Source organism: Zingiber officinale, chromosome 7B, assembly GCF_018446385.1.
Source record: "Zingiber officinale cultivar Zhangliang chromosome 7B, Zo_v1.1, whole genome shotgun sequence".
Classification (NCBI taxonomy): domain Eukaryota; kingdom Viridiplantae; phylum Streptophyta; class Magnoliopsida; order Zingiberales; family Zingiberaceae; genus Zingiber; species Zingiber officinale.
Genome location: NC_055999.1, coordinates 101,160,173 through 101,182,422, shown reverse-complemented (window position 1 = coordinate 101,182,422; position 22,250 = coordinate 101,160,173). Strand labels below are relative to the sequence as shown.

Sequence of the window (22,250 nt, the reverse complement as noted above, 5' to 3'; positions counted from 1 at the left end):
TGAATCTAAAATTAATACTTGGAAATATATAATATAAGGTCTTATATATAGTTAAGTTAAGAAACCCTAAACTTTATAAAAAAAAAGAAAAACTCTAAATTGCCCTAAAAATTATAAACAAATAAATATATAATCTAACATCCCTCCTCAAACTCATAATGCTACAACTAGAAGCATTGAGAGTTTGTCAAATAAGAAACGAAAACGTGAAGCGGAATATGCCTTGGTAAGCATATCAACAATCTGTAGCTTTGAAAGAACAAAAGGCAATGTGATGATGTCAATCTGAAGATCGTGATGAGTAATGTGATAATTAATTTCAATATGTTTCATCCGCTCATGAAAACTGAATTGCATGTAATTTGAATAACACTCTGATTATCACAATATAACGAAGTAGGTTGATGAAAAGAGACACTCATATCCGTAAACAACCAACGCAACCAAACTATCTCACAAGTAGTTAAGATCATGGCACGATACTCAGCTTCTGTGAAAGATCTATAAATAGCATCTTACTTTTTACTCTTCCAATAAATAAGGGAATCGCCAAGAAAAATGCATAAGTCAGTGGTAGATTTACAATTCATAGGATCACCAACCCAATATGCATCACAGTATGCACGAAACTCAAGAGATAAAGTAGAAAGAAATAGAAGGCTTTGAAATTGAGTGCCCCAAAGATACCTAAGAATACAAAGAACAGCAACCCAATGAACTGTAGTTGGTGCAGCAACAAATTGACTAACCACATGAATAGCATACGTAGTTTTGTACAGACTAGGATTCGGCAAAGGTGAGCCATCAGATGGAGAATATCGAGCATTAGTGTCAATAGAAGTATCAACAACTCTATTATCAATAAGACAAGCACGCTCAAACAGATCAGATATATACTTTGACTGAGATAAAAGATAACCTTTCGGGGAATAAGCAACCTCAATACCCAGAAAGTAGTATAGTATACCCAAGTCTTTCATAGCAAAACAATAAGCCAACTCAGACTTTAAGGAAGTAATTCCATCAGAATCATCACCAATAATAATTATGTCATCAGCATATAATGATAAAAGAATACGACCTGCACTCGTACATCTAACAAACATTGTTGAATCATGATTACTAAGATGAAAACCAAATAAATTAATCACTATAAAGAACTTCTCAAACCAAGCACGAGGTGCTTGTTTGAGACTATAAAGCACTTTACGAAGCCTATAAACTCCACCAGGTTGGTGTGAAATGTAGGACTGTTGCGGCCGGCTAGAAGGGGGTTGTTGAGTAGTCCTGTAAAACAAACAAAAATAAGAACACCCTTCTCGAACTCTTTAAACTAACACTTACATAAATAAAGCAAAGCAATAATTAAAATCATAAAGAACGAGGCACAAGATATTTACTTGGTTACAACCGATGTGGTTGTTAATCCAAGAAAGTTGAAAGCACTAGAATACTTCTTCAGGTAGAGAAGCCTCATACAGCAATGAAGCGCAGAAACAGAAGCTTAACTCTAAACTAAAGACACAAGTGTTGGAATTACAATTCGTGAATTCGTTGAAAAGCTTTTGGACCAAGACTATATTTATAGCCTTGGTTGGGGGTGCCCCGAAGGGTTCCGAGCACCCTGGGGGGATAAAACTTTATCCCCCAACGTTAAGATCGCATTTGACGCGATCTGGTCAAGATTCAAGGTCCAGGCACCCTGAGCCATTCCGAGCGCCCTGGGCTGTTCCGGGCGCCCGGAGCACTATAGTCAACAGGAGTTGACTTTTTTCCGTCGGGACCTTCACTCCGGTTCAGTTCGTCTTGGTCTGGGTCTTCAACTCCAGATCCACTCGCTTGGGTGATCTTGGTCATCCGGAAAAGGGCTCACCCGAACCCAAGTTCCGGTCTTCTCGAGCAGGCTTCCGCTCCGGCTCCTCGTCCCTCAGAATCGTCGCATGATTCCTTCTCGTACGCCAGCGTACTCATCCGCAGTCTTCGTCCCTCAGTCGCACCGAGCCCGTCGGCTCTCTCCCGTGCCGACCTTCTCGCTAGCTGTGTCTCTCGCTCCCCGAACAATCTTCCGCTCCGGCTTCTTGTCCCTCAAAACCAGTGCACGCTTCCTTCTCATCCACCGAGGTACTCTTCCGCGGCACCTCGTCCCTCGGACGCACCGAGCCCGTCGACTCTCTCCCCATGTTATCTTTCTCGCTAGCCGCGTCTTCCGCTCGAGTACCTGTGCTCCTAAGCTCCTGCACACTTAGACACAAGGTTAAAAATAACACAGGACCTAACTTAACTTGTTGATCACACCAAAACAACCTTGGGGTTCCAACAATCTCCCCATTTTTTATGTGAGCAACCCAAGTTAAGCTAGGGTCAAAACAGACATGAAAATTAAACAATTTATATTGCAATAACGTGCATCAAGATAGAAAAATTAAATTTAAAAAATTTTCAATTTTCTACCTTCTACCTCCCCCTAGACTTATACTTCTTCTCCCCTTTGATCACATAAAAAAATGGGGTACAAAAAGAATCTAAGGGTTGATACTTACAAAAAAAAATTGTAAGAAATGATTTTCTTGAAAACATTTCTAAGTCAAGAAAAGTTTCTAAGTTAAAAATAACTTTTAGAAAATTTCTAAGTTTTCGTCATCAAAATTAAGAATTTTCTCAGCAGAAAACTTTATGCATAAAATTTTTTTAGAATATGTAGAAAAATTTAAAAAAAAATCTATGCATTTATTTATTTTTTTAATTCTAATGTTTTTATCAGAAGGTTTTAAATTTTCATTTTAATTTATCATAACTTCTTAATTCACACTTTTTCATATTTAAAGCAACCAATATTAAACATGCAAAAAATTGTATCATATTAATTTTTATTATTAGTTTGTCAAGATTCTTTAATCTAAACTATTTCTTTTGACTTAATATTTTTTGTTATATTTTGAATTTCTAATTTACAAAAGTGTTTCGATAATATAAATTCTAACTTGATAAAGTTTTTCGACAATATTTCTAATTTGCAAACTTCGTTCGACAAAATATTTTGTAATTTGTAAAAGTATTTTGACAACATAAATTTTAATTTGCAAAAATATGTTGATAATAAATTTTCTAGTCCGAAAAACTCTTTTGATAATATTTCTAATTTACAAAATTCGTTCGGAAAAATATTTCATAATTTACAACATTTATTCGACAGAAGATTTTCTAATCTGAAAAACTCTTTCGATAATATCTCTAATTTGAAAAATTCGTTCGAAAAAATATTTCGTAATTTGCAAAATTTATTTGACAGAAGATTTTCTAATTCGAAAAACTCTTTCGATGATATCTCTAATTTGCAAAATTCGTTCGAAAAAATATTTCGTAATTTGTAAAATTTATTCGACAGAAGATTTTCTAATCTGAAAAACTCTTTCGATGATTTCGAAAGAGAAAATTCTTTCGGTGACTTTTCGATTGATTTAAGTAATCGTTCAGAAGGTGGAGACCATACCTGACTTACCTTGTCAGCAGTTGATTCTCCCCCTGTCCAGTTGCTTTCTTCCGAAGTCTCTCCTCCTTCATCGATACTCATCTGGGATAAGCTTTCCGTGTCCTCGGGATGGAGCTCGGCTGTCTCGGCAGTTTCCTCATTCTCGGACTGTTCTGTCGACGGCTTGGTGTCCATTGAGTTGTCGGCTTCCAAAGGTTCTTCGTAGAGTTTCAAGAACTTTTCCTAAAGTTCTTTTGCACTTTCGTACTCTCCGACTCTGTCGATATCTTCATTTGGTATTACAGTTAGAAGGTGAAATTCCGCCCGAGCGTTTGCCATATACTCGTGACGTTGCTTCTCGTTCTAGAGGCGTTTATCGAGTTCTTCTCCATTCATTATCTTTGGTGCTTCATAACCAGATTTCATTATTAAACAAATATCTAAATCAGTGCTTAGGTATACCTCCATTTGTTTCTTCCATAAAGAAAACTCCCCCTCGAATGTTGGTGCATATTAGCTAGCTCCGACCATCATTTTGTTGCATCAGTTGGCGGTTAGTCCTCCTGAGGCGTACTCTGCTCTGATACCACTTGTAGGACAGTTGCGACCGACTAGAAGGGGGTTGTTGAGTAGTCTTGTAAAAAAAAAAAAACAAGAAAACCCTTCTCGAACTCTTTAAGCTAACACTTGCATAAATAAAACAAAGCAATAATTAAAATCATAAAGAACGAGGCACAAGATATTTACTAGGTTACAACCGATGTGGTTGTTAATCCAAGGAAGCTGAAAGCACTAGAATACTTCTTCAGGTGGAGAAGCCTCGTACAGTAATGAAGCGCAGAAACAGAAGCTTAACTCTAAACTAAAGCACACAAGTGTTGGAATTACAATTCGTGAGTTCATTGAAAAGCTTCTGGACCAAGGCTATATTTATAGCCTTGGTCGGGGTGCCCCGAAGGGTTCCGGGCGCCCTGGGAGGATAAAACTTTATCCCCAGCGTTCAGATCGCATTTGACACGATCTGATCAAGATTCAAGGTCCGGGCGCCCGGAGCCATTCCGGGCGCCCCGGGCTGTTCCAGGCGCCCGGAATGGTTCCGGGAGCCCAGAGCACTATAGTCAACAAGAGTTGAATTTTCTCTGTCGGGACCTTCGCTCCGGTTCAGTTCGTCTTGATCCGGGTCTTCAACTCCGGATCCACTCGCTTGGGTGATCTTGGCCATCCGGAAAAGGGCTCACCCGAAGCCAAGTTCCGGTCTTCTCGAGCAGGCTTCCGCTCCGACTCCTTGTCCCTCAGAATCGTCGCATGATTCCTTCTCGTCCGCCAGCGTACCCATCCGTAGTCTTCGTCCCTCAGTTGCACCGAGCCCGTCGGCTCTCTCCTGTGCCGACCTTCTCGCTAGCTGTGTCGCTTGCTCCTCGAGCAATCTTTCGCTCCGGCTTCTCGTCCCTCGGAACCAGCGCACGCTTCCTTCTCGTCCACCGGGGTACTCTTCCGCGGCACCTCTTCCCTCGGACGCACCGAGCTCGTCGGCTCTCTCCCCGTGATGTCCTTCTCGCTAGCCGCGTCTTCCGCTCGAGTACCTGTGCTCCTAAGCTCCTACACACTTAGACACAAGGTTAAAAACAACACAGACCTAACTTAACTTGTTGATTACACCAAAACAACCTTGGGGTTCCAACATGAAATACCAGGAGGAGGTGTCATATAAACTTTTTCATGAAGATCACCATTTAGAAATGCATTCTTGACATTCATATGAGATATTCTCCATCGACAAACAGAAGTAATAGCAATCAGAGTATGAACAGTCATCATTTTTATAACAAGAGCAAATGTTTCCTCATAATCCATGCTATACTCCTGAAAATAACATTTTGCAACAAGACGAGCTTTGTATCGTTCGATAGATCCATCAGATTTAGTTTTGATCTTATATACCCAACGAGAATCAATAGTATATTTTCCTGGTGGCAATGGAACCAAATCTCATGTTTGACTCTGATGCAAAGCAGTTAGTTCCTCAGCCATAGTACTCTACCAAAGTGGGTTACAAACAGATTCTCTATAGGATATACAGGCTTAGAAAGACAATGAATAGATGCAACAAATGAAGTAAAAGAATGAGAATAACATGAGTCAACAAAATATAGTAGCTTAGTAGACTTATGAACACGAGTGGATTGACGACAGTGGAGAGAAGGATCATCTACAACCTCAAGTGATGATTGGTAATGGCAAAAGGAGGAGCATGTGGAGCAGATATCTCAGAAACCAAAGTATCAAATTTAGTTGAGCTACCAGTAGGAGCTATGGGTGAAACTTCCTTAGTGTCAGTATTGAAAGGATCAATACAAAGTAGATATGACTTTGTCATATTATGTAAACTAGCAGAAATATAAAAGAATGAAATATGTTCAAGAAACACAACATGATGAGAGACATACAATTTTTGACTAACAGGATTAAAGCAACGATATCCTTTTTGACTAACACCATAACCCAAAAAGACACAAAGAGCAGAACGAGAGGCTAATTTATTACGCTCGACATGTGGATGAAGGACGAAGCAAGTACAACTAAAAACACACAAAGAGGAGTAAAGAGGAGCATGCCCATATAATTTTTCAAAAGGTGATAAGTCTGCATTGTGTGAGGTTGGAATTCTATTAATCACGTGAACAACGGTAAGGATTGCTTCCCCCCAAAAGGTATTAGGAGCACTGGCAGACAATAAAAATGAACGAGTTATTTCAACAAGATACCTATGTTTTTGTTCAGTCACACCATTCTGTTCAAAAGTATTTGTGCACGAGGTTTGATAAATATTACCATCAGAAGCAAATAACTATGAAAAATGATTCAAAGTGTATTCGCCCCCCAAATCACAACGAAAACACTTTATGACACTAGAATGTTGAGTTTTCACAAGAGCTCTGAAGTTGTTGAAAATGATAAGATAATTAAATCTATGTTTCATAAGATAAACTCAAGAGTAACGAGTGCAATTATCAATAAATGAAACATAATACCTTGAACTTCCTTTTATAGGAATAGGAGAGGGTCTCCACATATCAGAATGAATAAGATTAAATGAAGCAGAAAAAAAAGAGACTTTTAGAAAATGATAAGACAGAAAATTTGGCCAGTTTACAACCACTACAATCATAAATATCATAACTTTTTTAAAGGTCTTAATACTCCTATAGAAAATAAAAACTACAAACGAGACGTCAAAGCATGACATAAACGAAAGTGCCATAAATAAAAAATCAGAAAATGAATGACTCAAATGAAAAGATGATAAATCCACACTTGAAGCTACAACTTCTAGTACTTTAAGTTGATCTAAAACATAGAGTCCTCTTTGCCTATGACCAGTCCCAATCAACCTCTGAGATTGCGAGTCCTAAACAAAATAATTGGATGAAGAAAAAAAGACTAGGTATCCAGACTCACATAATTGACTAACAGAAACAAAATTTAAAATAAGACTTGGAATATAATAAACATTAGTAAGAGATAAAGAAGATGTAATAATTGAACCGACACTTACTAATGACATAGGAGTACCATCAATAATCACAATATATATAGATGAATTGGGAGAAAAAAGAAATAAAAGATGACAAATTAGATGACATATGATGGGAGGCACCAGAGTCCAAAATCCACAAGGATGAAGATATACCTAAAATACCAAACAATGACAAACCTATATGAGAGGAAGCTGACATCGTAGAGGGTTGTGAAGGAAGGAACTGTTGAAACTGCTCAAACATATACGAATCAAATTTCTATGAAGTATCTGCATGATTAGGCATGATGACAGAATGAATAATTCTCAGAATAACTAAACTGTAAGGATACACATTTGTATAATCCACAAAAATTGATGTCAGGACGACCCGTGGTTACACAAAGAATCTAAGACAGAAAAGGATGTCAAATGTAGAAATCAGTAACACAGGACGTCGGTGTCAAAATCAATAGAAAAAGACGTCAATGTCAAAATCAACATAATAGGGCTTTGGCACCGAAATCGACAGAAAAGAATGTCGGCGCCAAAATTGACAGCACAGGACGTCAGTGCCAAAATCGAGAGAAAATAGCGCCGGTGCCGAAATTGGCAGAAAATAGCGTCAGCACCGAAATCGACAGAAAATAACGTCGGAACTGAAATTGGTAGGACAGGACGTCGACGCCGAAATCGACAGAAAATAAATGTCGGCGCCAAAATCAACAACAATATGATAGAAAATAGATGTCGACGCTGAAATCAATAGCAACAGTAAGAGACAACAACGATAATAGGAAGTAATAACAAGGGGCGGTAGAAAAAATTAGGTTAGAGAAGGAGAATCACTCTGATACCATATAGAAATTAAGAGAAGGAAAAAAAAATTAACCATATTATTGAATATAAAATTAATACTTAGAAATACATAGTATAAGATCTATACAGTTAAGTTAAAAAATCCTAAACTCTATAAAAAAAAAAAAAAGTCTAAATTACCCTAGAAGATATAAACAAATAAATATATATATGAATAATATAAAAAAGTTTAGTCTCTTTTAAAAATTTCGCCGGGAAAAAAACCAGACATAATAAATTAAACAATAACCACTCTAATACTTCTATTCCATCTACCAAACCTAGAATAAGAATCCGTGCAAACTAATAATTATTTTTGTTTTTTATTCAATTATTAGCCACCCTAATCTCATTTGTTTATCAAAGGAAGGGACACAATTTTCTTTTAAGGCACCAAAATATTTATTAAAAAATATCAAGTTGCAAATAAAAAAAAGAGTTTTATGAGAATACGAGTCACATATTTTTGAATAATCGAAGCGCATGAAACATCATGTTTCACATACACCTAAATCGACTGTTTGTTTAAGATGATGCAATTTTTAAGACTCACTTTGAGCTCTTTGGAGATTTGGTTTGATTTTTTTGTTGTTATATTATACGTTGATATGATGTTATGATGAAATTCAAGTAGCTAATGGGATTGGAATGAGGTTTAATTTTATCATTTTATGACCGAGCGATGACATATGCAATCGATGAATGAATCGAAGTATGATTTAGAGTCAATGGATTGAAAAGTATGGTTGTGTTCGGAATATGTATATTTATTAACTTAAATTAGTTATTGAGATGACAATTTAAACTTTGACTTGTCTTGAAAGCTCTCATTGTTAAAACTAAGAAATAACAATGTTAACTTGCCAATGAATCTAGATGTTTAGTCTTCTCCTCATTAATCGTAAAGATAGACCTATTTTTTATTTATTTTTCTAAATATTTTATCAATACATCACATCAATAAGGAACTTTTACTCTAATATTTAAACCCCTACTCAGTTATTTTTCAAACACTTACGGTGTGATTTTTTCTCTAAATAAAACTTGTACTTCCAAATTTATCCTGATTAATCATTTTACTCTAACATTTAAGGAAATATTTTTAAAATTTTTTAGATCTTTTCTCTCTCAAAATTAGTAACTTTGAGGATCATTTACTAATAAAAAATAAATAAAGACAATATGATTTTATAAAATATATAAGTTGTGTTTTTGATGCATATTAAGGATTAAAAAAATCATTTAGAACTCTCAAGCATTTCAATGGTTAGAACTTTAAATTATTATTTTTTATCGCCAATGTGAAACATCAATACCACATTAAAGATATAAAAACTTATTATTCCCTTCACTATAAAAAAAAACTCTCATAAATCTTTTTTTTATGTATCCTAGGTTGTAAAATCATTCATCTTTATTTATTATTATTACATTATATATTTATTTATTTATTTTGACTCCACCCATATTCTTAATTTAGAAAAAAAAACAAGCAACTTTGAAATTTATTATTGCTCCCGCCTTTGATTCGAGCTTTTTTTATTTTTATTTATTTATTTATTTTGTTGGAGATGCCGTAAAACTGAGGTAGAAGAAGCATCCAATCCCTGTGCACAGAACAGATTGGTTTCAGAGCCAGCCACCTCCTGCAGCAATGTTTGCAGGAGCCCCGTGACTCCCTGTCTGTAGCCCCAACGTGACTTCTTTGTCTTCTCCCTGCTGATCTTCCTCTCCATATTTCGAAACAGAGAGCTTCCAAAATATTCAGTGCAAGTTTTATTCCTTTTGCAGTTGTAAATTCTTAGAGAATAATGAGATGGTTAGGAAGAAATGTGCTATTGTGATCTAATAAAGACAATCTGAAGGAGATTTATAATGTGGAATCCAGATTTGAGATCACTAAGTTAATGCAAAATTATGCAAGATCATCTAATATACTCAGAGCTCTGCATGCCTATAAAAGAAGCTATTTCATCACCTTATCGCACAGTGACAGTGTGTCATCGCTAGCGAGCTCACTCACTCGCCATGGCCATTCCCCACGCCTTCCTCCCTCTCCTCTTCCTGCTCCACCTTTCCGCCGCCACCGAACTCCGCCTTTTCCACTCCGCCGACCTCCACTCGCGCTCCCCGCTCGAATCCGCCCTCGCACTCGCCGGCGCTGCCGACGCCTCCCGCCTCACCTTCCTCTCCTCCAAGCCTACCTCCGTCCCCCTCGCCTCCGGCCAACAGGTCCTCCAGTCCTCCTCCTACGTCCTCCGCACCAAGCTCGGCTTCCCGCCGCAGCAGATCCTCCTCGCCCTCGACACCAGCGCCGACGCCACCTGGGCCCCCTGCTCCCCCTGCTCCTCCTGCCCCGCCGCCGCTTCCCAATTCCTCCCGGCCAACTCCTCCACCTACGCCTCGCTGCCCTGCTCCTCCTCCTGGTGCCCCCAATTCAAGGGCCAGGCTTGCGCCGCTGTCGCCGGCCCCGCCGGCCCCTGCGCCTTCACCCAGACATACGGCGGCGACGCCTCCTTCTCCGCCGTCGTCGTCCAGGACTCGCTCTACCTCGCCTCCGACGTCCTCCCCAGTTACGTCTTCGGATGCGTCAACGCCATCGACGGCAACGCCGCCAATCTCCCAAAGCAGGGACTTTTAGGGTTAGGTCGCGGCCCTACGTCGCTCCTTTCCCAGTCCGGTGACCTTTACCAGGGCGTGTTCTCTTACTGCTTGCCCAGCTTTAAGTCCTACTACTTTTCCGGTTCGCTCCGGCTCGGCCCACTGGGCCAGCCCAAGAGAGCCCGGTTCGCTCCCCTTCTCAAGAACCCGCACCGGCCGTCCCTGTACTACGTGAACCTGGTCGGTGTCACGGTGGGCCGCGTCCAGGTGGCCGTGCCGCCCGACTCGTTCGCGTTCGACCCAGCCACCGGCTCCGGGACCGTGGTCGACACGGGGACGGTGATCTCGCGGTTCGTGGCCCCGGCGTACGCGGCGATCCGCGACGAGTTCCGGCGGCAGGCGAACGCCTCCAGCGGCTACACCTCGCTGGGGGCGTTCGACACCTGCTTCAGCACGAACGAGGTGGCGACGCCGCCGTCGGTGACCCTGCGGCTGGAGGGCCTCGACCTGACGCTGCCCGTGGAGAACACTCTGGTCCACAGCAGCGCGACCCCGCTGGCGTGCCTGGCCATGGCGGCAGCGCCGGCGAACGTGAACGCGGTGGTGAACGTGATCGCCAGCTTGCAGCAGCAGAATCTGAGGGTGGTGGTGGACGCGGCCAACAACCGGGTGGGCTTCGCGCGGGAGCTCTGCAATTGATTAACTATAATCGGTGCTCTTTAAAATTCGGTAGTTTAGGGATCTCTGCAACCAGTTGCTTGTCGTCTTTCCTTTGCTTAATTGTAGCGTCACGCGTTGCTTGTCTTCCTGTCTCCGGTTCTTCTGCTCGTCGTCTGTGTTGTTTGTTCTTTTCTACAAATGGAATGAGGTGTAACGTGCAAGGAGATGGATGCGATCGTGTTAATTTCCGATGCAAGGCAAAGTGAGCTGGACTTTATTTAAGATTTAACTATGTGTTTTATATCTAATACTAATTATTAATGTATAAATCTACTCAATTATAAAGAATATACAAACAAATAAAAATTAACTTAAAATAAATACCTCAAAACGCCAAATGGCAACCTCTTTAATTAATATAATAAAATGGATAAATAAATAATAAATCGTAATATCAAGCTCCTCCTTTTCCTGCCTTTCATCTTTCTTTTCCTTTTTTTTTTCTAGATTTAGAAACTCCACCACTGGTGAACCGCCACGCCGGCGTCCCTCAGTTTGCCGTAGAGCGCCAGGCACTCCCAGTATGCTCGCCGGCGACCTTTTCTCCACTCGTTCTCCTCGCCCTCCCCCATCTGGTGGTCGCATTCCAAAAACAGCTCGTCCACCAGCCCGATCACCCCTTCCGCCACCACCTCCTCCACAGACGCCGCCTCCGCCTTCACCACAACGTACTCTTCCTCCTTGACGTTCCCTTCCAGCCACTCCGCCAGCGACGGCCTTCCTCCCTCCGACTCCATTTCCGCAGGCACCTCCTCCTCCTCGTCCACCTCTACGCGGATGACCTCGAAGGCGCGCCCCTTCATCGGGTAGTTACGTTCGAACCACGCCGCGCCGCTGCCGGCTCCGCCGGTTGGGACCACTTCCACGAACACCCGCCGAGGGTACTCGTCCAGCGAGTCGCCGGTGAGATCCGGCAGGTACCTCGCCTTTCTCTTCCATCCCCGTCGCCCCGGGCCCGGAGGCTCCAACAAAACTTCTTCCAGCTTGCTCAGCGCCTCCTTCTTCGCCACCGGAACGGCCAAAAGCCGCCGCAGCCTTCGCCCTAAATTGACATCGGAGTTCTTTTGCGTAGCCACCATAGAGGCGGAGGCCGCGTGGTCGGCGCGCTCGAAATCTTCGGCCGCGGCGGGAAACGCCAAGGCAGATGTCGCCGCTTTTGCAATCGCGTCGCGGAGGAAGAAATCATTGTCCTCCGATCGAAGCAGGCCGCGACGTCCCAGAAGGTCTATGAAGTTCGGGGGGAAGCTAGCGCCGGCATCGAAGGAGCGGTCTTCGTCGCCGTAGCGAAGGAAGGCGGTGCGGATCCAGGTGAAGGAGAAGACGGCCGCGACGAGGAGAACCGACCGTGCGACGAGCCGGACGAGGTGAGGGGTCGGCAGGGGGATCACGAGGTAGTCAGATCCGAGATGAACGGCACCGCCGATGCGTCGGACGCCACTCACCTTCTTGGTCGCAGACATTGTTCTCTTCGCCGGTGGTTCTGGAGCTGTGGGCGACGAAGCTTACCGAGAGTTACCGGATGCAATTGTCAGAAGAGAGAGAGAGAGAGAGAGAGGGAGAGGGGGAGTGAAGCCTAGCGGCTAGAAAAGCGGGCGGCGGTGTGATTACCACCCACGAGAGCAACAACCCTGCTTCTAAATCGGAGACGGAGGAGTATCAGGTTCGTCGATCGCTCTGATTCCATGGTGATTAATGCAAAACGGACGGTCGAGATGCTGACAGTAAAGACATCTACGGTGAATCCGAGGTAAGTATTCTTATCCAGAAACTTATTTTGATTGGAGCACCAACTGCAATGGAGTGGTTAATTAGAACACAAGATTTGATTAATGAATTAATTGGGAATGGGGGAGATGGCCAATGAGCTTTTTAAATGCATGGAATGCAATAATGGGTGTGGATAATTATAGTAATAGGTAAATATGGGAGAATGGTATTTAGGATGGAATTAGATTTAGAGGATAGGATTAGGGAAAAGGCCTACAATTATGGTAATAGGTTATTTTGGGGAATCTGTTTATAAGTTATAAAAGGTAAAAATATTTATCCTAGAGTCTCCGTTAATTCAACTTATAAAAGGTAAAATTGTTTATCCTAAGTCTCCGTTAATTTAACGGATCAATATAAAAGAGATAAATTATAATGACTAAAAAGATAGACTCATAAGAAAGATATAAATCATGATAAATAAGAAGATAAGTAGATTGAGAGAAGAGGTTATCTATATGGGATGTAGGAGTTTATTTCCCGTCAATCCCAAAGTTCATCCTCTTGACCTCAAGTGACAAATTCCCATTCATTTATCATCTTAGTTATGTTTGTGAAAGCTATAATGTGGCAAAAGTGATTCGCTCGCCCCAGGGCCTCTGTCAATCCTGTCTTAGACAATACAAAGGAGGTAAATCACGGATGACTACTAGCCATTAGTGCAGTGACCAACATGAAAAATATGTTTATAAAAAATGATAAATCAGTTAGCCTCATTAACTATGGAAGTTTTCCATTGGCCATCAGGTAAATCGAGAAGCGTGCACGACGGGCGACTCAAAAGCCTAGTATCATTTAGTTGCGTGTCTCATTTGGAGAAAAAATTTCTACAAATACACTATAGCTTGGGATTGAACCATGGATGTCTGGGTGACAATCTAAATATTCTACCATGGTACCATAGCCCCGGGGAAAAATTAGCAATACAACGAAGAATATATTTATAAAAAATGATAAATCCAGTTAGCCTCATTGACTAGCCCTGGGGTGACCTGTCCGGCCCCACAGAATTTTTTCACCGGCCACTAGGGTCAATCGGGAAGTGCTCACAGCAGGTGGCCAAGAAACCTATCATTCTTTGGTTGCGCGTCCCATTTAGAGGAAAATTTTCTATAAATGTGTCATAACTGAGGATCAAATCGTGAGTACCTGGGTGATAATCTGAATATCCTACTGTTGCACCATAGTCCAAGGGCAAAGAAGAATATGTTTATCAAAAAATGATAATCTCAGTTTGTCTCATTGACTATCCTTGGGTGACCAATCTAACCCCAAGAAAGTTTTACACCGACCACCAGGATAAATCAGGAAGTGCACGTGGCGGCCAACCTAGAAGCCCAGTATCTTTGAATTATCTCCCCCCACCCTATTTAGAGGAAAAATTTCTATAAATACATCCTAGCAGAGGGAAGAATATGTTTAAAAAAAATATAGAACCGCCACATTTGCGGTCCTTTAGAGTCGGTCCCACAGATATGGAGTGAGATAAATGTAAATACACAGTAAAAAATGCATAGTCGGAAAGAAGAAGAATATCTTTATAAAAAAATGATAAATCTTAGTTAGTTTCATTGACTATTCCTAGGGTGACCGATTTGATCCCATGAAAATTTTCTTCCGATTATCATCGTAAAAACAGAATATGTTTATATAAAAAAAATGGATATAAATAATCATAGCCAAACGTTACTTCGTTCTAATTAACTAGACAGATCTAGAGATTTTTTAAAGAATAAAGAGTTAAACTTATGTAAGAATATTAAAAACAGGTTGCGCTGTAGCAGAACAATAAATTATAGGTTTTGAGAATTAACTAGTTTAAATGAAAATTTTAACATGATTTATAGTCTTGGTTTGTCTGTTTCACATTTTGAAATTTTTGTGTTTGGATAGTATATTTTTATAATAATGATTTTCATAGAAATTTTGTATTAGCGTGATTTTTAAAATGCCTACGTAAGTAGTAAATTAATAAGAGGTTTAGCTAGCACAAAATATCCAATGTTTGGATTGATTCTTTGAAAAAAAAATTATCAATCATCAAAATAAATCTAAAAATATGCACAGTAAATGACTTAACAGTTTAACAGTCCAACTTCTTAGATTTATCATCTCATTAGAGAAAATTATTTTACAATGTAAAATAATTAGAAATCGAACTGTGAATATTTGAGAGATTAAATGAGGGATCTTGAAATATTATAATCTTGTTCAAATTTTTGAATGTCTTTGAATACTTCATAGTTAAAAAAAGATGATTATACTTATTTTAAGTATTTCTTATAGTCTATCTTTAGATTATGTGAAAGAAGATAAATTATACTATCAATTTATAGTCGATACTAAAAAGTTAAAAAAAAGATTTTTGAGTACTTCATCCACCCATTAAAAAGAGGTTAAGTGGTCACAAGGGTTTTAAAATTTTATTCACAATTAGTTTCTACATTTACTTACAAAAGCTAACGAGGTACCTTTAATCGACTAGAACACATCCACCCATTCAAACGGATGATAAAAATATGAATGGCGATCGAATCAGATGGATTTTATTCCTCAATAATTAGTTTGTGTACGTCCAATCTATGGACTATACAAAGGAGGAAGGGATTTGCAGTGTTAGAGGTAGTTGTTTTTCTTCTAGGCCCTATTAAGTGAAAAAAAACAAAAGTAGAGGGCGTTTCTGAAAAGTTATTTAAAGTAGGGAGAAAACAAAAACTTTCTCTTTGTTTAATTTAGTCGTATTTCGTAATACAAAATTTGGATGTCAAGTTTACCGAATAACCTTTTTTTTATTATAATCACAGCAAACCTCTACTGGACAAATAGAAAACAACTCCGTCAAGAGAATCTAACAATATTTTTATACGTAGACTTCTCTTCTTACAATTATCACCTCTAAATAAATATGAATTTCTTTTTAAAATTCAACGACTAAACTGGATTTTATATTATTTTATATGAAGATTCGTTTCATAATCGCTTCCATTGCTAGTCTTCATCTTGATTAGTTGACCCAACTCCTCAAACCATTAATGTTTGACAATTTCAAAGCCTAATGCGTATGCGGATCTAATTGATAATATTATTAAGATTGTAGAAACATTTTTAAAGAGATGATAATGGCTTGAACATTCGCCTTGTAAATAGTTTTTCAACCCAAATAATATAAATATTTTATGTCAAAATCAAAGGCAAACACTTTCTATTTACACGACATTCGGCCGATTTTTTTTTTTTAAAAAAAAATCGAAATGGGGAGTTACGACACATGATTTTTTAAACCCGATCTGTTGCCGTGGACTGGACGGACGATGGCTCCGCCTCCGCTTCTGCCTCCTTCGTGGATTTGGACTCTGTTTCAACTTTTGCACTGGCGGATTCGGATTTCTTCCCTCCGGCTCCGATATCGAATGAAGCTTCCGGTGAAGGGGAGACCCGTTTGCCGGACCACTCCGCCGGCGTCGCGTCCGGCCTACGCCGACCCGAGAACGACCGCAGTAGGAATCCCCACCGCCCGCTCCGCCCTCCTCCCCTCCTTTCGCTCCCTTCTCTGTTCAGCGGAGGACGCATCTCTGCCACACTCGACGCCCGCCGGAGCTCCACCGCTGCCGCCGAGAAGATCTCCCTTCTCACCTGCTCCGGCAGATGCAATCGGTGTCGGTCCACTTCTTCCCCCTCGTGGCCCGTCGAGTGCCATCTCCGGTACTCGATAGGATGACATTGACCGGCCTCCAAGTCCAGCTCCCCCTCCCCCACCGGCCTGACCGGTGGAGCCTCGCCGGCGTAGATCTCCGGCGCTGCCAGGTTTGCCCGGCAAACCGGACAGGTGACGTGGGTATCGAGCCAGGTGTCGATGCAATCGACGTGGAAGACGTGGAAACAGGGGTTGAGGAGGCGGAGCGTGTCGTCGCTCGCGAACTCGGAGAGGCAGACGGCGCACTCGAGCGCGCCGCCCTTCCCCCGTCGGTGAGCCTTCGCCTCCGAGTAGGACATCGTGGGGAAAGAGTCGAGCACGGCCGGGTCAAGCCCGAGACGAGATGCGCGTTCCCCAGGGGCAGAGGCGGCTGTAGAGGAGGGGAGCTGCCCGGAGGATCGACCTCCGCAGCGACGGAGGTAGACAGAGAAGAAGCCCAGGAAGAAGAAGCCGCAGATAAAGGCGATGACGAGGGCGACGATGACGGGGTTGACGGGGAGGTTGTAGTCAGTAGTCACCGTACAAGTTGCCGTTGTTGGGAGTGTTGGAAGAGGACTGGGCGGCGGAGCCATCGAAGAGTAGCAACAGCAAGAGCGCCGCAGGTGGAAGACGGCGGTGGATCGCCGCCGGCGACATTGCTGAAACCGATTAGAGGCCGAGAAGTAAATAAAAAGGTCAAAAAACACAGAGCTTTGTAAGAGAGCTGGTGGCGTGGTGCATGATGCCAGGTCAATTCCTCAGACTTTGACCTCAACTGAAGGGAGTGAGCCTTGTTGATTCGCTATATTACAAAGGACAGCGTACAGGCAGTCAGGCGAACAGGTGCCTTCTTTATGAATGGTTTAATCAGCAGGAGGTTGGGTCAGGGTAGGGGTTTGCTGGAAGCTGATTTCGAGAAGACAGGGGAGAGGAGGTATGTAAGAAATAATTGAGATTAAAGAAAAAAAAATGATCGACGCGAATCTCGCCAGGTCAACGGCGACTAAGAAAAATATAATAATGAAAGGTTGTGTCAACATAAGGCTCCTTCAAACTTACGGCGACTTAGGAGCTGCCGTGTGCTGAAAGTTGTGCTAGGATCACTCAATTCAACAAGGTGATCGAGAATCCACGGCCAGTTTCATTCTTTGATGTAGAAACATCAGACGAAACAAGAATATTGACAATTGTGATTCAGGAAGCATCGATTTTTAGGTGCAAGTTTAGATGTAGACTTGTAGAGGATTTATTTATTTGTAAAATAAAATTATCATTTTACTTTTTCCTCTTCCTCCTCATCCATCTTTAACTTTCCATTCAAGTAAACTCAGTCTCCTCTCCTCAAGACCAGACCAACAACAAAACAGTGTAATTCCAAATGATAATAGATTGCCATCCTAGTAAGAGAGAAATAAAATTTTAGAAATAAGAGTTAGAACACTTGCACTCGGTGTTTAAGAAAGCAATTTTTGGCCGAATTGTTAGAACACTAATTTTGACAGGTTTGTGGACAAGTCAAAATCATTATTGATTAACATCTTCCAAATCAAAAGCATTTTGCTGAGAATCGGGAACACAATTTATAGAGGACCAGGGAAGGTGCCATTTTCGCGTTGTTCGTTCCATCGTTCTACCTGTAAAAGAAGCATATCATTAGCAAGCGATTCAAATTATGAGTAATTAATGACTAGATATATGTATAATGACTGAAGGGATTACATACCCATTCACTTGGGCATAGTGACCGATAGTATTTGGCAAATTTATTGCATTCAGAAGCATCTTCTCCCTTAGCAGCCACACACCTGCCAAACACCAGTAGCGTGTAACACGATTTAATATCAACCATTCGATAACGACAACAATTAGTCAGAATAGTAGAATCTCACCTGTGATATTCAATATAGCGAGTAAAGCAATGCCTTGTTTGATTGGTTGTCGGGAAGCGGAAATCAGCAGGTGCTGTCTCAATCTATGAATCCAGCAATTATAGCTTTTGTTTGTCTTGAAGATATGCAAACACTGACTGCAAATGTTAAGAAAGAAATACCTTTATCTCTCGTTCTTCAACTTCCTGTTCTTCGGTATCTTGTTCCTCTGTCGTTTGGTCGTTGGTTGCTTCAACAGCACTTCCTTCCTCTACAGCAGGGGCTGCATCAGTCGTCTGTTCAGTAAATTCAGGGACAGCAGTTTCGCCAGTGCTTTCTGTAATAGCCTTCGATGCAAGGGTCTCATCAGCATTTTCTGCAATGACATCACCTGGACTAGCATTGGCTGCATTCTCCTTGTCGGGGGTTTGTTCAATGGAAACCTCAACTCGATCTATCTTCTCGACGCCTTGAAGCGAATATTGCTGCATTTTACAAGACTTAAATTGGAAATACAGTCCAAAAACAGTGAAGAAAGAGAAGAAGAAACTCAGTCTTGTTCAAGGGAATGGAAAGAAAACATATAGCACTAATTTTAACTTATTGCATTTACCCTCTTTTGAGTATGTCCATATTTTTACCTGCCTGTGATTCATCTCGTATAACATGGATCTAAAGTTGATGCCTTGCATGCGGTTCAATGGAAGGATAAGATCCATAATGCATATATTCGACCCCAAATAGTTGTACGAGATGACTTTGTTGTTATGCTCATCTATAGTTGATAATGCTATGATGACATCACATAATGAACTCTTTCATGATTATGCATTGTGTTTTTCAAGGGATGCTTAGTATTTTATACACAGTCTTGTGACTAAGGCCATTCTATTTTGATTGTTTGTAACCTATATATCATTAAATTACCTTCATGATTAGCCATCTGTTGTTTTCAGGCTACACTTATTGTTTCCGATAAAGGGAACAACATCATATGATTTGTCAAAAATATTAGGTAGGGGTGGACAAAGTGATTAATCAAGAAAATTACAAATAAACAAAAGCTTAAATAAATTTCTCTACATGTTATCAATTTGCCAACTGCATATGCAAAATGAAACAAAACAATGGGTAGGCAAAATGAGGAATCTAACTACAAGGGAGGTCTTGCCAGTCGAAATGAATATGAAAGGTTAACTAGAGAAAAGGTAATCAAAGTTGGTCATATTTTGCCTTGTAAATTATTAGGATAAAAATTGACAATAAAACTGGAGTCTAACAAGGGAAAAAGAAAAAGGAGAGGTATAATTACACAATAGAGGGAAGAAAAAACATTTAAAAGAGAGTTTATTCAGTAAGCAATATCCAAATGAGGATAATCCCAAAAATGGATCAGACCTTAATATTTTTGCTTACATTGACCAATGAAGGATTTGTCAGAAACAATAATAGTGTTCTGAATCACTTTTGTTTCAGCATCAAAATATGTACTTAAATTGCATAAATAACGTTAGGATCATGCCCTCCTCGAACATCAATTTGTTTTTTGTGTTTGGTTTGCATTTTATATTGATATTTTTTGTATTTTGTAGCTAATATGTATTATTTAGTAATCTTTAATTCATCAGATAGTCTTTCTTTAATCAAAATGTTTCATTTTATGTTTTCACAAGTCTCTTTCTATTTCACTTTTATTTTCTATATACATCAACTAAAATGTATTATCTACTATAAGATATTTCTCAGACAGAATCAAAAATCATAGTTGATTTATAGTTTGTTTTGGGTAGGAGGGAGTATTCTGGCTCCTCTCTCCTGCCTTTGTCAATTTTTTTTTTTTCCTTTTACTTCCCTCTCTTCTTCCCAAGTTCTACCTCTACTTTCTCACTCAAGTTCTACCCTCTCACCTTTTTCTTTTCTGACTATTCCGGCCAAATCTTATCCCTCCATTTACTTTATTCAAGGCTATATGCGAATAGGAATACAATTATCAAATCTTCAAAACTTTTTGTTAACCATTCAAACATGAATATATCACTGACGTGGATAATTTACGATTCTGAACACCAAACAAACAAGCGTTTAAGATCATAAAACATAACATAATGAGACAGCTGAAAATCAAAATCATCACTTGAATCTTTCATGGAAATCCTAGATATATCATAAGAATATAATGCAATATCAGATGCGAAAAAGTCAAAGGGCGTAGCTAGTTCACTAAATTCATAAAAAAGGAAAGATAAAAGAGTGGCATCTTGCATTTCATCTTCTTTCACTCGAACAGATTTGCTATCCTATATCTTTCTCACATAATTTGCCTCTAACTCTTCATCCTCCACTTCAGAGGATGTGAAGTGTCTCTTCCCTTCACAGTGATAACGTAAAGAAGATCATCGATCAAACACACTACAGGAATAAGACAAGGTAATCCTTTAACTTTTCAACTCCCAATAAAGTGAAATTGTGCCATGATTGCCACAACATATCCCACTCATTTATACCTACAAAGAAACTATTTTAATACGATCTAGAACTAGTCGGAAAACAAGTTTACAACCTGTTGCTATGATCTATTTCCAAGCCAAGAAAAAAATGAATTGGCGTTTCACATAAATATGAATCCAGATCAAATTGTGTAAAATCACAAAGTTCGTCTTCTGCACAACAAAGCTTGGTTGGATCAAACACACAAGAAGCAAACATCACGGGAAATGCCGAAATTAAGAACAATTCCAAGGTCGAATCTTTTTCAGATCCAAATACCAGGAAGGCAGAATTTAAGAGGAAGAGATCGCGCATCAAGTAATCTGACCTCGGCTAAAGAGAGAGGCTTCTCCGGGACAGCTTCCGCCATGGAAAACAGATTTCGAGACTCCCAACCAGCGGCGTCGCAGCAGCTGAGGGATGAGGAGAGATGGATGGCGGCGTTGGTAGGAGGGAACCTTGCGAGTAATGGATTGGCTAAAAGCTAGGTCTTTTGCTCGCTCCACGCACCAACCAAATATCTACAAAGGACTAGAATCCCAAACGCTAGGGCTTGATGAGCCCTCGGTCCCGTTTACGGCTCGTCACCTTCCCATGTAAATGGGCCTCCATGTATAGTGCTGGACCTGCCCACGTACCGAGAGCACATGCGTTTGTCATTGCCACTGCGCTGCGCCGCTCGATGCATCACTTCCATGATTGTTAGGCTTGTTTTCCTCCGAAGAAGAAAGCAAAGGGAAAGTGGGAGAGAATAAGGGATAGGAACAAAGAAGTTTACTTGACCTTGAGCTCCATCGCCCCTTTACTGTCCTTCGCCCTAACCTCAACCTTGTTCTTGCACTGAGCTCCCCCATCTCCGTCCGACTTCAACCTCAACTTCTTTCGCACACGATCATCGTCGGAAGCCAAACGGGGACGAAGAAGAAATAATCCTGTGCGTTGCACTTTAAAAAATATTTCAGCGAAATACATAACCTAGTTCTAAAATTACTAAATCATGTACCAATTCTCATTTTTCGCCCTGGTTAGTATTCAATCAAATTATAGGAGTCGAGTCAAGTGATTTTACAGCTTTACAAAAATGACTAATTCGTATTAAAAAAATTACTATTCTAAATATATAGTAAGTTATATTAATATTTAAAATTATTTATAAAAATAAGAAAAATTGATGGACAAATTCATTCTAAATTATCTAAATCTATTAGTCAGTTTCAGTCAAAATTGATAGATGGATCTATTGAATTTGAAATGATGTATAATAAGATCTTATGTGTTTTTCTAATTCTT

General features: G+C 40.4%; 4 protein-coding genes across 4 annotated transcripts; 1 reads left to right on the top strand and 3 right to left on the bottom strand.

Moving 5' to 3' along the window:
- The first annotated feature begins 9,658 nt into the window (after nt 1-9,658).
- On the top strand, nt 9,659-11,394 carry LOC122006545 (aspartyl protease 25-like). The gene has a single exon (XM_042562090.1). The coding sequence runs from the start codon at nt 9,873-9,875 to the stop codon at nt 11,142-11,144; it is 1,272 nt and encodes a 423-aa protein (XP_042418024.1). The 5' UTR covers nt 9,659-9,872; the 3' UTR covers nt 11,145-11,394.
- Nucleotides 11,395-11,503: 109 nt separating this feature from the next.
- On the bottom strand, nt 11,504-12,625 carry LOC122004621. The gene has a single exon (XM_042559479.1). It carries the CDS (start codon nt 12,623-12,625, stop codon nt 11,615-11,617), a length of 1,011 nt encoding a protein of 336 aa, XP_042415413.1. The 3' UTR covers nt 11,504-11,614.
- Nucleotides 12,626-16,079: 3,454 nt separating this feature from the next.
- Nucleotides 16,080-17,313, bottom strand: LOC122003992 (E3 ubiquitin-protein ligase ATL6-like). Its single transcript, XM_042558940.1, has one exon. The coding sequence runs from the start codon at nt 17,196-17,198 to the stop codon at nt 16,209-16,211; it is 990 nt and encodes a 329-aa protein (XP_042414874.1). The 5' UTR covers nt 17,199-17,313; the 3' UTR covers nt 16,080-16,208.
- A 693-nt stretch (nt 17,314-18,006) lies between these two features.
- Nucleotides 18,007-21,838, bottom strand: LOC122006544 (cytochrome c oxidase subunit 6b-1-like). The gene is made up of 5 exons (XM_042562089.1): nt 21,289-21,838; nt 18,656-18,958; nt 18,495-18,577; nt 18,329-18,410; nt 18,007-18,239 (listed from the first exon to the last, which is right to left on the bottom strand). Exons 1-5 carry the CDS (start codon nt 21,328-21,330, stop codon nt 18,186-18,188), a joined length of 564 nt encoding a protein of 187 aa, XP_042418023.1. The 5' UTR covers nt 21,331-21,838; the 3' UTR covers nt 18,007-18,185.
- Between the last annotated feature and the right edge of the window lie 412 nt (nt 21,839-22,250).

Coding starts and splice junctions, on each gene's coding strand:
- LOC122006545 (XM_042562090.1), top strand. CDS start 9,873: ATGGCCATTCCCCACGCCTTCCTCCCTCTCCTCTTCCTGCTCCACCTT.
- LOC122004621 (XM_042559479.1), bottom strand. CDS start 12,625: ATGTCTGCGACCAAGAAGGTGAGTGGCGTCCGACGCATCGGCGGTGCC.
- LOC122003992 (XM_042558940.1), bottom strand. CDS start 17,198: ATGGCTCCGCCGCCCAGTCCTCTTCCAACACTCCCAACAACGGCAACT.
- LOC122006544 (XM_042562089.1), bottom strand. CDS start 21,330: ATGGCGGAAGCTGTCCCGGAGAAGCCTCTCTCTTTAGCCGAG. Junction 18,959..21,288: donor AGCCTCTCTCTTTAGCCGAG/GTCAGATTACTT, acceptor TGTAAAATGCAG/CAATATTCGCTTCAAGGCGT. Junction 18,411..18,494: donor CGCTATATTGAATATCACAG/GTGAGATTCTAC, acceptor GGTGTTTGGCAG/GTGTGTGGCTGCTAAGGGAG.